The 16,269-nt window shown below is 39.4% G+C and overlaps 1 protein-coding gene across 1 annotated transcript in view; it reads left to right on the top strand.

Annotated features, from left to right (window-relative positions):
- The first annotated feature begins 8 nt into the window (after window positions 1-8).
- Window positions 9-16,269, top strand: part of LOC119723142 (receptor-type tyrosine-protein phosphatase delta-like) — a 62,335-nt gene continuing 46,074 nt past the window's right edge. Inside the window, exons 1-5 of the mRNA XM_038193691.1 lie at window positions 9-1,635; window positions 8,938-9,165; window positions 10,006-10,266; window positions 10,959-11,096; window positions 14,290-14,445. Coding sequence (XP_038049619.1) covers window positions 1,557-1,635; window positions 8,938-9,165; window positions 10,006-10,266; window positions 10,959-11,096; window positions 14,290-14,445 — 862 coding nt within the window. The 5' untranslated portion in view covers window positions 9-1,556. The remainder of the gene's footprint in view (window positions 1,636-8,937; window positions 9,166-10,005; window positions 10,267-10,958; window positions 11,097-14,289; window positions 14,446-16,269) is intronic.

Genomic DNA, 16,269 nt, shown 5'->3' with positions numbered 1-16,269 from the left:
ATGACGCATATTACCGTGAAACACATTATTGTAGAGTGCAGTACTATCATTGGAAACACTTTGCCTTTTCTCCAAATACCAAGTACAACTGCGATGCATGGGGAGGGATCCCTGTTTTTAAGTACCATACTGTTCTTGCATTAAGCGAATGGTCCCGGACACTCAACCCAATGAATTTCCTGTCTGTTCCCTTACAATGAGGAAGCGGCTTGTGGCATGTGTGGTGATGATATACATCTACCGAAACAGACGCATGATGCTGTGTGTGTGTGCTAGAACTCTTAAAACACAAAGCTTTTCCTGGATCAGATTGATTTCCAAAACAGATGAGTACGTACATGTATGTTGTCTTTTCTGCGATTGAAGCAACAAGTGGATTTTGCTGGTGTGTTGAGACCTGTTTGAAAACTTTGCGAGTTCAACTTCAAGTTTTGTGATGTACATGTATGCGTGCTGACTGTTCGTTGTCGATGCCAGCATTTTGTGATCAGTGCAGTACACTGAACAACAGATAGCCTTGACACTGATTGAACACAATTCTGCCGGATTTGCTGTCCTTTCCAATGTCGGCTCATTCTGCTTGCTGTTTCTACCTCCTGGAAAGAGACGCCATATTGAATGAGACAACTCTTGGATCTCAAAATATTGCACCCTGTGGAAATTTCCACCCAAACAACTTTCAACTTGGAACTGTTGCCAGCAGTTTTTGCACATATTTCTATGGACATGATTGACAGCTGTGTTCATTAACGGATGGGTGTGTGTTGTCACTTATTGTTCTCCCATCAAGTCAAGCACAGTTTTGCTGTTTCAGTGGACAATTTCTCGGTGTTGCCCGACATTCAGGTAGTGAGTTCACAACTGTTCAACATTCTGTAGGCCTACTGGATGTGTGAGTATACACTCGCGGTGTGTGACTTTGTTGTCTGAAACTTTATGTCCAACTCATTGACAGGCTAACAATTTTTTTAAATTTTGGAATAAACAAAGAAGATTTTGTGATGTCCTAAAGTTTTGTCTTAAAGTACAAGTACCGTTAGCACTGGTACCGGTAGGTCAGCTGAAAAGCAGTCAACTGAAAAGAGAAAGGACAAAACTGTGATGGTTGAGTAAAAACTTCTGTACTCAGTTGTGATAATCCCACAGAGATACATGCATGACAAGTACTTCAGGGCTACACGAGAACGAGGAAATTTGTCGTCGACGAAACACTTCCCTGGAAAACGACCGAGAACAGAAATGTGTGACATCCCGCACCAGATGCTGGGCAAAACACTAGTGTGATTCATCGTTGTGTGATGCCCGCGTTAACACTTCTAGTACAACAAGTTTTGTGAGTGTATGTGAACACCTTGCTTGTCATCATCAGACGGTCTTGTCGGTTTTTTTTTTCTGTCTTCTTTCTTTTCGTCTGGCATGAATCATACGTATAGTCTCGTGGGTCTCTCACCGGTAGCAGCCTTGTAGTTTGGATGTTGTTCAGGTTGAACCCTTTTTGCCGGCTAAGTCAGCCAAACTTGTTGTGAGGGAACCCACTGTATTTAAACTGCATATCAATGGCTGCGACGCGAGGAGTGGTGGCAGTATTGTGTGTGCTGTTCAGCTTGGGTCTGTTTCTGCCTGTCACAGGAAAAGGTAAGGTACAAGTCCTGTGCAGCATAAAAAATTGTAACAATGAATAGGATATATGCCATACATTATGATTATACATGTATGAAGTACAAGGCCTTTAATTTGCTGTACAAAAGGTGTTTGGAACAAAATAAAACAAAGTGTGGCCAGTTCATGTACCGTATGTGGACAGTACTTCAAAGGTAATACAACATTTGCTTTTGCTGTGATTTTTTTTCAGAAATGGATGGATGGGGGTTAGTTTTGTATAGCAAATATTATTACACTGATCTGTTTAAAGTTTTGCATTCATTGATGCTGGAAAAAACCAAGAAAAAAATGGCAGTTCTTGTTGTTTGGTTCCCTGACCCTACTTCAGACGAAACAGAGCAATTTATGGACTTAGGAGAATTGTCAGGTGAAGGAACTAGACTAGCTGGCTTGCACCTGTTCACGGATGTGTAACTGATTGCAAACAAAATGTGGACTAACTAAATTTGGTAAATTGGGGGCAGTATTTGTAAAAAGTCAGTGCTTTCCAACGATGGTTGGCATGACCATCGTTGGAAATTAATACAAAACTTCCACTTTTTTTTGAAATGACAGCACCACTGGTGCCATAAATTCACAGACACTGGTATTCTCTTACAAATAAGTACAATGTATGGTATTTCATAATAATTTGGTACTTGTTTTATGTTTGAAAATATGGTGGATCCAGGTTTGGATGGGGGGAGGGTACAGGCATTCGCTAAAATTTTGCTGTGTTTTAGTGCATGGCTCCTATTTTTCTAAGGCTCATCAAGAGGAGGTTTAGGCTACCTCCCCCCCCCCCCCCGACTGCTACTGCATACAGCTTCGTAAAAGGTGTATATTTTGGTACTCATGAACTACATCCTCGAAATTAATTTCTGTATATTTACTTTAATGCATTGTTGAACATTTTAGTGATGAATAGTTCCGCATCTTGATCCGGTTTGCAATAGAATAAGGACACAATAAGGATGTCTCAACTTCCTTCCTTAATTGTAGACAGTCGTCCTTACTTGGCAAATTGTTTTGAGTTGTTTCGCTGGACATTTTTCTGAACAGCTTGTGTTAAAAAGAAACAGGAAAATACAGTGTACATGTATACACATACCAAGTTACCAACAAGCTTGATTGCGGAGTGGTGTAGAAAAATGTGTTCTACTTAGGAAGCGGGAGGTCGCGGGTTCGAGCCCCACCCGAGCAAGTTTGTGATGTTTTTGCTGATAAGCTTTGGACAGCACAATTACATGTAGTATATAGTGCTGATAGAATTACAATGTGAAGGGCAGTATTAAAAAAAATTCCAATATTTAATCAGCTGAAGCATGACCCAACACATACATCTCAAAGGTCTGGAAAGGAATAGAAAGAAGACGGAGAAGGAAGTTCCAGTTTCGGTGAACGGCAGGAAATTAAACAACTAGGCCTAAGCCAATTAATCTGAGGGCCGGAAACCTAGCTGTAATATTTTTTTTTCTTTAGAGAGAGAGAGAGAGAGGGGGGGGGGGGGATGGGGGTGGGGCTGAGCCGGGGGATGAAGCATGCTTGTACTTTTAATACTTGATCATACATGTGCGGCTCTGCGTCATATTTTTTAAGAATTTCAAAAGCATTTCTTTTAATTACATTAGTGTTTGGTAAAAAGTTTTATCTTGGAAACGGTTCTTTAAATTTGCCCTTTTTTATATCATTTGAATGCAACATATATTTTTTCTTTGACTTCAAATGACCAAACATGTAAAAAATATTCCCCTTGTACCCCGGTACATGTATACATGTACTGTACATACATGTATATACAGTGACCCAAAAAGGTTGATGTTCTTTAAATTTACCATATCCCCTTCTAAATTTACTTGGTTAAAATTAGACTTCCTTTTACATCCAAAACAGCTACAGGGTAGTGTTAAGTATGTTTTGATGCAACATGAGTTTCACTGCCTTTTTAATTTATTACGGGAAATTGAACATTTCCAAAAGGGCCTAATTTTAGGCCTGAATCTTGGCAGATGGCCAGCTAATACTAATCTTGATTTGAGCAGTATACCCACTGGAGTTCTTTACATAAAACTGTAGTCAGTCCAGTCTGGATGCTGACATATTTATGCGTGGTTCTACATCCCACAACATAGAGCGGCACACATTCAATATAGTGTCAAAGATCGCCCCCTGTGCCCCAGAACAGTCGGTTGTTCATCCCCCCACCTTATATCCCTCATGTTGTCCAGCCATCCCCCCATAACCCCCCCCCCCCCCACCCATAACCCCCTCCCCCCACCCATAACCCCCTCCCCCTCCCCCTCCCCCTCCCATTCTTTTATGTTGCAGTGGCCGGGTGACCAAAAAAAAAAATCCTGGCGACCTTATTATTGTGTAGGACTTTAATTTCAAAATTCAAAGTTGACAATTTTCATCAGAATGTAAGCTTACAATCTCCCAAAAAATAGATAAATAGCCTATGTCATTAAAAGTGTAATATATAGAGATCTTAAATACTAGATGAGGTAATTAACGACAACTTTTAGTTATAAGGTGAAGTGAGTTGCTTTTGTACCCTTTAACAGACAAGCGTACACTCCCGGCAAACAGTGACAACACATTAAACATGTTAAAGAGGTTGTGGAATGCTCGAGGACATTTCCGTCATTTTTCGGGTATATGTAGCCTAAGGTGTGATGAAATAAAAACGACTATTGTTTCTGTCATAAAATGAGTACAAAAGCTACTTTTGAGAGTTGTTTTTCAAGTCCTGTCATGCCTGTTTCGACCCGAACGTGCAGTTTGTGTAAAAGTCGTCTTTGCAGGCAGCAAACAAAACACAGTAAATCGTGACGTAGTAAATCGTGACTGTAAACAGGACTCCCGATGCAGAGTAGCATAAACGAGTCCTGTTTATTACGTCATGATTTACTGTGTTTTGTTTGCTGCCCGCAACAATGACTTTTACACATATTGCACATTCGGGTCGAAACAGGACCTGAAAAATAGCTCTCAAAAGTACCCTTTGTACTCATTTCATGACAGAAACAATAGTCATTTTTATTTCATCACACCTTAGGCTACATATACCCCCAAAATGACGGAAATGTCTTTGAGCATTCCACAACCTCTTTAAAGGACAAAACACGCTTGTACAGGTACCGGTACATGTCTGCTTGGCCCTCGTCAGTCATGTCAGTACAATCTTGCATATGCAAAGTAGACATTGTCTATCTTTCTAACACTTTAATAGACACTTTATTTAACTGATCTCTTTCTTTTCTACATACTGTTATGTCACTATACATGTATTTAATAATCCTTCCTAACCACTTTCGATACTACATGTAGTAATCACTTCTGCCACTAAATAATACAAGCATTGCACGCACGCACGCCCAACTAATTGTTTTCCTTTCAATTTTGAAACTGAATCATTGGAAATTAAACTGCCCCTTGTTTTCCTTGAACTTACTCGAAAATGAAAACTATATCCTTTTTGCTTTTTGTTTCAGAACATGTTACAGTTTCCTGGTCTAGTTGAACATTGTGCATAGAATTTAGAAAAGTTATCCAGCTTATTTCAGCACAGTACTGATGACAAATTAACACGCGCAGTCGGTCAAAATAGTGCATTAAATTGTGTGTTCCTGCAGTGGTTAGCAGTGCAGACACTGCATTATGGGCAAGTTCTTCCTGCAAGAATTTCAAGGAAGAAATTGGATAACCATGTGATGGAAAATAGGTCATGGTCCCTGCTTGTGTTAACGTCCTGTACACACTTCCTGCACATCCTAGTAACTAATCCGCCTCTGTGGATAACCACATTGCAGCAGGGAAAGCTGATGCTTTTTTTTTCTTAACATACAAAAATTGGTAATAAGCCTCGTGCGAAAGCAACTTTATCTGCAGTTTGCAATCTTAATTGTGGATTTATTTTTTTAAATTTTCTAGAACTCTCAAGTTTAATTGGGTAGGGAGTGGAATTGGCATGACTGGGGTGCATTCTTTGTCGGAATCAAATGTCAAACTATCCACATGTACATTAGACACAGATTAGGTGTGTATTTTATTGAAGTTTTATTGAAAATTGTGTTTTGTGGACTTCAGAGCATTTTATTAATAACAGCTAAAAATGGAATCAAAAAGTAATAAACTTTTTTTGGCAAAATATAATGAACCCAACCCTTGAAACAAAAACCTACCCAAACCCATCCCTTTTCCTGTTGATTTAAACGTAATAAATTGAAGGCTTGCTTGTATTGAGCTTAATCGTTTAATTTAAAATAGCAAGAAATGAAAGTAAAGTTTTTGCAAAATATAGAAAGGCTTACATGTAAAAAACTTGTACATTGTACCTCTGAAGAAAAAAACCCTTTCCCAACCCAACCCTATTGATTGAGTAAACAAGTTCCACTGAAATAGTACACGTATGAGTCAAAAAGAAAGTGACTGAATTAGAAAAAAAATGTATATTTATAAATAAATTCAACACTGATATGTCTAATAACAAAAGATAATGATGTCCAATTTCCTTTTCAAACAATGTAAATTGTTTTGATTTGTTTTGACTGTTAGTTTTAAATGAGGAAAAAGTGAATTTAATGCACACATTGCAACTTAATACTAGAAAAACAAGCCCTCCCCCAAAGAAAAAAGGAATCAGTGTTGAAGTTAGTCAAAATCAGCAACTTTAATAGGTTAGATGTTTCTTTGAAAGCCATTAGCATCATTTGTAATTAGAGAAACATACATGAACGCACAGTCGTGTTTTACTTTACTCTCGAGGACAAGGCATTGTCTTTCCCTTTGTCTCTATATCTCCCTTTGTCTGTCTGGCCTCGGGGTGTACATGAGTTTGTTTCTGCATTCAAAAGGGAACGTTGAACAATAGAGGACAATAGGGCCCCCAATGCCCGAGAGGTCCCAAATTTGTATTCGTGTACAAAACATATGGGAGGTCTTCCTAAAAAGTTATAGTACAAACAAAAGAGAGACAATAGGGGGTCCCTGATTTCAGGCAAATACACACTTGTGTGTACCGGTATGTGCATGTAGTACATGTACATGTACATTGTACAGGGTGGATAAAAAATAACCGAAACCGAGATAGTATTGCTAATTGGAACAGAAGTAGGGCACATGTGAATCAAAGGGAGATATCCACTGTTAAGGTTGAATCTCCTCTTTAAAATGACACCCTGATCATTTCATTACGTTCATGGTTGACTGAGCAGTGACCAATTTTAAGAAGGGGTCTATTTAGAGAAATGCGCCACTTTTCAATTCTGGTTTTTGTGGTGTCATTTGTCACAGAGTGAAAGGCTATGGTTGCCAATCAAGGCAGGTGGGGAAAAAAAGAGATTTTGCCATAAAAAGTGGTGCAATTCTAAGTAGACCCGTTCATAAAATTGGTCACTGCTCAGTCAACCGTGAATGAAAGGACATGATCAGGGTGTCATTTTAAAGAGGAGATTCAACCCTAACGGAGGATATCTCCCTTTGAATACCATGTGCCCTACTTCTGTTCCAATTAGCAATAATATCTCGGTTTTGATTTTGTTCATCCACCCTGTATACATATGTTTGTATGAAAGAGAAAGCGAAAGTTAAACATGTTAAACAATCAATATATTTCTAATAAGAAAAATGATTCTTTCGAAACTTCCTTTTCATTGACTTTTCATTTGCATACGCATAGGCCTACATGTATGACTACTGTACTTTCTTTTTCTTCTAATCCCGCCAGTGACCACAAATTACTGGGATGTTAATTGCCTGGCCATTTGCCCATGCACTGATGGCATGCACTCTTCTATTGTTGCTTCTGATCACTGCTATTAAAGACATGGTCCATCATTTGTAATTACTGCATTTTGTTCGTTTGAAGCAACAAAAGTGTTCAAAATTTAATGAAGGATACTGAACAACTAACCTAATGAACTTTCAGCTCAGCTTCAGCTGTATATTCCGAGAAAAACAGCATTCTAGGATCTTAATTTCAAATCAAAAGTTGCTGAATCATGTTTTAAATTGTTTTGAATTGCAGCTTTACACGATGTCGCGCACTGATCCGACGAATTATAGCAACCGCGCGCGCCTGTGCGTCGTGCCAATGCTTGTGCGCGCTGCGCCGAATAACAAAATGATTACTAATTTAAATTTTCATACGGTGCTTCTTTAGACGCACCGTTGGAAATGCCTTCTTTCGTTGATTTCTTCAAAATAAGAGCTTGCCAGAAAGAATCATTTCACAGGGAGTTTAGTACCCTAACTATCTTTCAACCAGTATGTTTTTCAACAATAATTACGCCAGTTACTTTTTTGGATAGCTGCAAATGATGGACTCCGGCTTTAAAAAATTGTTTGTTTGTTTTTTAGTGCCTTAAAAAATCAAAACAAACTGGTCCCAGTGTACACACAATTTTATTCAATTGATTCAGAATGGCCATTCTATGGAAGTCATTTCATGCATTTAGTCTACAGTCTACACAGTGGGTTGGATTTAGCCTATTTGTAGATGTAATTGGGTAATCCTATACAACAGCACTGCCCGACTCTGTTTACCACTCTTCAACCAGTCTGAGTCACAACTGACATTCAATCAGTGAGTCAGTCAGTGAGTCAGTCTGGCCATCTGGGACCAGCAAAATTAGTTGTGCATCACTCAAAACTTTCTAGCTGCAGTGAAAAGTTTCCATTTTTTTTAAAGTGACATGAGATCATTTTGCAAAGTTTGTCGTAATTTCATGAAATGGACTGATTTTACAGAAGACCGACATTGTTCCACTGAGCTTTTCAATGTTTTGTTGCCATTGGTGCCGGAAAAACACGAAAAAATACTGATCATATTTGCAACCTTCAAAGCGTTGCTCGAGCAATCTGTGGTGCTTACCCATGGGACACAGACAGTGCCCAAGTGCTGGCTCTGTCATGGGGAATTAATGTACATTGTACATACATACGTGTACATGTATGTACCTAGCATAGTGTATATGTAGGCGTGAAGTCAATCGCTTGCTCGCAGCCGTTTAATGGATGCGCACGTAGTATTTGAGAAAAAAATGTTTGTTCTCGGTAATCATGGTAATGGTTATACATTGTAGGTCCTATAACCATCGTTCATCAGTGTTCATGTCGTTAGTGCTGATACAAAATTCCTCTTTTCTTGAGAATGACAGCATGCCAGGCTCAACGATTTCACAGGATGTTTCATACTATTATTTTCTTACAATCAAGCAGGCTATTTCATACTATTTTGGCAGTTGCTTTTTTTATTGTTTGCAAATGATCCTATATTTCTTTAAATGCTTGCAGATCCGTACCTAGACTTCACCTGTGTCGCAAGTCAAGCCCTGGTTCCAACAGCATCCCACAGCGGCGAGGTGACAATCACTGCACATACGCCGCTCAGAAATGCCAGCGTCAGTCTAGATGGGGAGACAAGGACGTCTTTCAATCCTAGTAGAGTTGGTGACTTTGTTTGTTCCCTGGAAACGGAAGATTTTGAGGCTGTGACGACAGTGATCATCTCAACCGAAGATGGTAAGTTAAAGGGTATAATTTCAAGATGGTTTTAGGGTATGTCTTTCTTGAATGGGAATGTGTGGCCTAGTGGTTAGGGTTTGTGACTCATGATCAGAGGGTCAGGGGTTCGAATCCAGCTGCTGGTCATAGTTGTGTCCTTGGGCAAGCCACTTCACCCCAATTGCCTCTCTCCACCCAGGAGTTTAAATGGGTACCGGCATTAGCTGGGGAGTAACCTGCGATGGACTAGCATCCAGCCCAGAGGGAATAGAAATATTCTTAGTCGTTTCATGCTACTGAAACTGGAGATAAACGCTGGCCTGATGGGCCACATTGGCTCATGACAGACTTTACTTACAGTTTACTTTCTGGCGTGCAATTAGAGATTTGTAGTCGTCTTAGATCAAATCACACGTCGGTCACAAGTCAAATCACTATTCCATCATACACATATTATATCAAGTCATATCACAAATGTATCATAAGGCAAATCACAAGTCTATCACAAGTCAAATCACAGACCCATCACAAGTCAAAAATTGCTTTCATTTTTTGGTTTCTTTTGCACCTGTGTCGCACATAACACATGCCTAGATTATTGTACAGCCAACAAATAAATTAAACTTTATGAAGTTCTTATTTCATAACTAAACGCGGGCAGATTTTTCATGTGATGGCTCTCAGAAATGAATAACTTTGCATTGCAAGGAAAATAACAGTTAAAAAATGGTGGAGGGTGTTGAAACTTGAAAATAGTTCAGGGAGAGAAACTTTACAGATTGTTCCAAATGAATATCGTCCTTGTGCACTTTTCATTCAGATTTAATTGGTTACGATTCTGTTTTCCTCTTTCTACAGCAAACCTTTATCCGTCACGTCTCACCGTGACCTCTGACCCCCTAATTGACAACGAAATCAACATTCGGATGACAGCAAGGGACGAGTGCGAAAGTTCTCTGGATTACAAATGGTTTGAAGTTCGCAGCTCTGAGAGAATTGTTAGGTCTCCAGATTTGATGCTGAACAGCGATCGTTTTGGGAGTCGTTCAAGCATCGTGTTTGAGAACTTCTGTACAGGCGGCAGGAGTCGCTCAGGATATGTCCAGATATTGTTGAGAGGTACGTTGACAGTTTTTCGGGGGGACAAAGAAACAAAAAAAAGTTAGCGCAGATTTGCATGTGAGTCAATAACGAGTCAAATTACCAGACAGGTCACAAGTAACATGCAGTGAGCAATGACACAAGAATGACAAATTCTTTTCAATAGCTTGTCACTTGACTTGTAATAACTTGTGATTAACTTACAACCAACTTGTGATCAACTTATGACTAACTTATGACTGACTTGTGATTAACTTGTGATTCCCTTCCTTTTCAATTACTTTGCTGCCTAGTTTTTTGTTTTTAACATGCTTGTTTTTTTAGCTTACATCATTGTACATGTACATCTTGAGAAATGAAGTAAATGGGAAATTTCAGCATTATGTAAATGTCCGTGACAGAGCATTAAAGGGCTCATTAAATAAACCCGAAAATGTTTTGTTCAAATCTTATGCATCCATCATCTAGTGATGGTCAAGGAGATTACAGATTAGGAGTTTTGGACCATAATCTCTGAATCATTCATTAGATATCATGGTTAATTGGCTCTGTCATTGACATTACACTGAAAGTTTCCCAAATGTATAATCTTAATGTTTTACACGGAAATTATTTAGCTTCTCATGTTGTTTTTGGAGTACTGAGTCGATAAATGGTGCCGTTACTCTTTTTTTCGATCACATTTTTGTTCTTGGTTGTTTTGTTTTCAGAGTGTCCGTCTGGAAAATGGAGTCCTGGGGATGGTTGCCAGCTGGACTGTTCCATTTGTCTGAACGGGGGGATGTGCCATCCGCAGATGGGCGAGTGTATCTGCCCACCGGGGTTTAGTGGTTCTGAATGCCAAAATGGTAAGATAAAGAAAGTTGCCAAAACTGCATTTTTGTTGTGGTGGTTGCAAGTACAAATAGGCTTAAGAAAAGATTGAAAAATGAATTTGACAAAAATGTTTAAAAATGACGCGCACATAACACGGCCTTTAAATTCCAGAACTTTATTGATAAGGTATGCCTCGTGTTGATTCATCGTCACTCATCTAACCGCAAGTGCTTTCCAGAGCCCAGATATACATGTATAAGGGTACTTGCACAAGTATGTACAATGTGTGTGTGTGTCTAGGTCTATATATATATAACCCCCCCCCCCCCTTTGCAAAGACGTCATCAATTTCCTGTTTTCGACTTCCCATCTGACTTGGGGGGGGGGGGGAGGGGGGAGGTGATAGACTTGCAGGGTAGTTGCCGTGAATTCATGTAGTTGACAGGAATATCTTGTTCACGTTTGAGTTCCTTTGTGACCACTCAGCGTGCTCCATTCATGACGTGACTTCCTAATACCGGTAGCTTCGAGACAAACGTTCAGGAAATGGGGACACTGGTTTCTAATTGTACATACATGCATGTAAACTTGTACAACCTTGATTTGAATTGCTACTATAGCCTGTCTCAAAAAAAATGGTACAATCAGACAAAAAATTGGTTAAATACGAAATTTCAAAATAAGTCATTCTTACTTGGCATAATATTAAAAAACAAAGACTGGGCTTTCCAATAGTGTTTGTTTGATCTTATTTGCTTTTGTCAATTCAGAGATATAATCAATTTAGTGCGATACACCAAAATCGATTTTGTGCCACTTTTATGCATGGGCAGAGTTGTTTCGAGTACTGTGCCATGCTGTCTTGAAGCTCACAAAAGATTGCAACTTGGCAAAAGAAACAAACTCGATTTTTGTGTTCCGCAGTAAACTGGAGTTATCTCTGGATTGACAAAAGCAAATGAGATGAAACAAAAAATATTGGAAAGCCTGGTCTTTTTTCTTTGAAGTGATGCTCAAAACGACTTACTTATGTTGAGATTTAATATTGAAAAAAAAAATGTTTTCGATTGTACCATTTTTTTTTAGACAGGCTGTAGTACCGGGTACATGTACATGTACAATGTATGCAATTACTAACAGTCCTGAATCCTCCAATTTTAAAACGATTTTGCACACCCTCTGGGGAGTTTTAAAGTAATTGTGTTTTACAGTGTGCAAATGTATAGTCAGTCACAAGTCTAGTCACAAGTAAATAGGGGACGAACAGTGACAAAGGAATAATGCCTTTGTCATATTTCATTTGAATAGCTTATTGTACTTGATTTGAAACCAGTGTTGTAGTCGAGTCCGTCACAAGTCCATTCGCAAGTCCAGTCACAAGTCCTTTCATACGTGTAAGTCCAGTCACAAGTAAAAGGGGTGAACAATGACAGCGGAATGCTTTTGTCACATTTCCTTTGAATAGCTTGTGACATGACAAAACTGAAGGGCTCGTGATGGACCAGAGCTGCTTGAAATAGGATGAAGTGTGAATGACTTGTGATACTTGTGACAATTTGACTTCAACTATACTGAGCTTAATTTTTAGCACAAAAATTTTGCACACTGCATTGATTTTGGAATTACACATAGTACAATGTACTAGTAGATTCAAGAAGCAAAATTTTAAAAATGGTTCAAAGAATAAAAGTTTGACAACCCCTTTGTCATGCATTTCCTCTTTGTATTGTCTTTATCAAAAACAGTTCTAATATTCATATCATTTCACAGTTAAGCTTCCGGTATTAAGCGCTAAGTCACTATTACAAAGTGCTCTCCATGTTGTAAGGTCTCTTGAAATTCTAAAAAATCATAAATTAAGTTCAAGAGACCTAAAAATTTCCTATTTTTTTATTCTAAATATTTCTTTGCGACTTGACACTCATAAGACAGTTTGGTATCCCAACTCTGCATATGTGCACACCAAAATTGGACAAGTTTCATTTGAAAAGTATTCATCTGGTGTATGTGCATAGACCTTGTGCCCTGTGATGTCATGCCGACAGACAACCGCCCAGCAACCGAAACGTAAACGCATCTTTTGCATGTGAAATTTGCCCATTGCGAAAGAGAACTGTTTAATGAAAGTTTGTTAAACTCCCTAACAGCAGGATGTTTGGCATACTGTGAATGTAATAAAAACCATCTGGGCATTGATTACAAAACTGGTGTCATCATTTTTTTTAGCTGGAGGAAAGGGTGTGGAGGAACTCATTAAACCAAAAAAGGGATCGTCCTTCCTGGTGTAACTCATGCGTACAAGTTTGTACCATTATAACCTTAGTATACTTGTATCACAAAATTCACAAGTCCGTTACGAAAACAGAACTGTTGTTAAAACTTTGTTAAATAGTTATTGCCTAACACGAAGGCGGGCTACTAACATGATTCATAGGTGTGAAATCTCAGCTTTAAAGCTGATTTCAGCTTTTTTTGTTTTGGATTTCAGCTTTTTTCCCTCACTTGCTGTGTACAAAAGTATAGGAGATTTCCAAAGTTCAGCTTTTTTACACCTTTTTTTCAGGTGTTTTCAGCTATTTTTATCAATGGCCACTCACACCTCTGATGATTAAAAGATTTAGGTTCCGGTATAAAGAGATGTTCACGTTTTGTTGCACGACGACAGATTTTCCACTGGAAAAAAAATGTACCAATAGATTTTGAGAGAGAAAAAAAACAACGATAGTGGCAATACATGTACAACGGAAATTGGCGAAATCCAATTTGCAGGGTGGGGGGGGGGGGGGTTCCAACTTGTTGCGGACAGTCCATGTTAAAATTGTGGCCTGGGTTGAAGAATGTGGTCAGGGCGTGAAAGGGGGAGGGGGGGAGGGAGAGGCTTGGCTCTTTGCATTTCATAAAGTTCATTCTACAAATTTGGGGTCCACTTTTTTCCAGCCCCTGTTACACGTACCGTACCTCTGACAACCATTATGTAGTAAATCTGATGCACTCCTCATAAAGTCATCCACGAAGAAAACAGTTCGACATCAAACATCTATTATTATTATTAATATTTATTCTGCCAACAAATGAACAAAAGTACAATGACAAAGCAAACATATATCTTTTGGGCATCGTTTGGGCATTTCTTGTCCGAGCAGTTTTGTGGTCTGATTTCATCTGCTGATATGCGTAAATGCGTATATTCTCATGTATCGTGTCTTTTGTTTAATATTCTTTCAGTTCATGGTAGGAATGTCTTTGGACAGCTAGCCCAGTACAACTGCAGCGGGTCCGCAGACCCTCACCATGAGGGATGCCGGGGCCAGCTGTTCTGTCTTCCTGAACCGTTTGGCTGCACGTGTGCCGCCGGATACCAAGGCATCAGCTGTACAGAAGGTATGGAAAACACACTCTGTCATGTCTGTGTTTCTGATTGACTGTCAAATGAGACCAGCACCCGATTTCACGAAGTGCTGCGACGCTTCATAAATCGAGTTACAACGTGTAACACGTCGTAACACACGACGCGTTGTATCATCCATTTCACGAAAGTTGCGATGTGTTGAACGCGTCGTAAGTTCCTGGACAACGGCTTAAAACACGTCGCAAGTTACAACGTGTCTAGCGGTCATCGCAAAATAAGAAGAGTCCCTTTCTTAGCCAGTTTAATGCCATAAACATTACATAAGCGAGATTGTAATACCGAGGCAATGTGTGTAAAGTTGTAAATAGAAAATTCATTGAATAATTATGAATTAGACTGGAATATTGCAGTTGAAATTTCAAAGTAGCTATACAGTCCACTGAGAGCTTGTTTTCCTTCAAAATTGCATCGCACGACTGCCATTCTGTTTTACGTTTTAACAAATTTCTAGTTGAGATCTGACGACTCTTTGTTGAATATCAGACGACTTTTTACTGTACGCCGACTAAATACATGAAACAGTCACAGAGTTGGGCTATAAATACACTTACGACACGTCGCACTTTTTTATGACGTGTTTTGTGAAATGGATCGTAGGACGCGTCGCAGCTGCGACGCATCGTAGGGTTACGACGCATCGCAGCGCTGCGATGCATCATAAGTTACAAAGAGTTTGATGAAATCGGGTGCTGCTCCGGTTTTGGGAAACTTTACGCAATAGACCTCATGCGTTAAGGCGTAGTTATAGTTTTATAATGCGTGGGTAGGCATGAGTAAACCTTTGGTGCATTCATTGGTACTAGATTAAAGATATAGTCCATCATTTGTAATTTGTGCATTTTGTTCGTTTGAAGCAACAAAAGTGTTCAAAATCTAAAGAAGGGTACTGAACAACTAACCTGATGAAGTTTCAGCTCAGCTTCAGCTGTATATTCCGAGAAAAACAGCGTTCTAGGATCTCAATTTCAAATCAAAAGTTGCTGAATCATGTTTTGAATGGCTTGAATTCAGCGTCCGAGACGCGTTCTCACAGAGCCGATTGCAGCTATACGCGATGTCGCGCACTGATCCGACAAATTATAGCAGCCGCGCACACGTGTGCGTCCTGCCAATGCTTGCGCGCGCTTCGCCGAATAACAAAACGAACTACTAATTTAAATTTTCCTACGGTGCGTCTTAAGACGCACCGTTGGAAAGGCCTTCTTTCGTTGATTACTTCAAAATGACAGCTTGCCAGAAAGAATAATTTCACAGGGAGTTTAGTCCCCTTACTATCTTTCAACCAAGTATGTTTTTCAACAATAATTACGCCAGTTACTTTTCGGATGGCTGCAAATGATGGACTATAGCTTTAAAACAACAAAGGTCAGCCTCTGAAATTCTTGCTACATTTTATTACACAATGATACACATTTTGCAACATTCTACATGTCCTAAACAAATAATACATTATAAATAATCGTAGTGCTTATATAGTGCTTTCCATGATATCAACAATCTCAAAGCGCTTTACAATAATTATCCTGTTCATCAGGCCATGAGACCACGCAGCAGCCGATATCAACGCTCGATCGCTCTTCGACCCTCATCATGGGCACCCATTTATACTCCTGGGTGGAGAGAGGCAATTGTAGTTAAGTGTCTTACCCAAGGGCACAAACACCATTTTCCTGGCAGGATTCAAACCCATGCACCATCATGCGTGAGTCGAACACCGTAACCACTGGACCATGGCGTTCACAGCTTTACATGTTTTTTTTTTAGTTATGACACATTTCATTGAAGTTTCACGGTGC

This window comes from Patiria miniata, unplaced genomic scaffold, assembly GCF_015706575.1.
Source record: "Patiria miniata isolate m_02_andy unplaced genomic scaffold, ASM1570657v1 HiC_scaffold_16, whole genome shotgun sequence".
Classification (NCBI taxonomy): domain Eukaryota; kingdom Metazoa; phylum Echinodermata; class Asteroidea; order Valvatida; family Asterinidae; genus Patiria; species Patiria miniata.
This window is presented reverse-complemented; position numbering and strand designations above follow the sequence as displayed.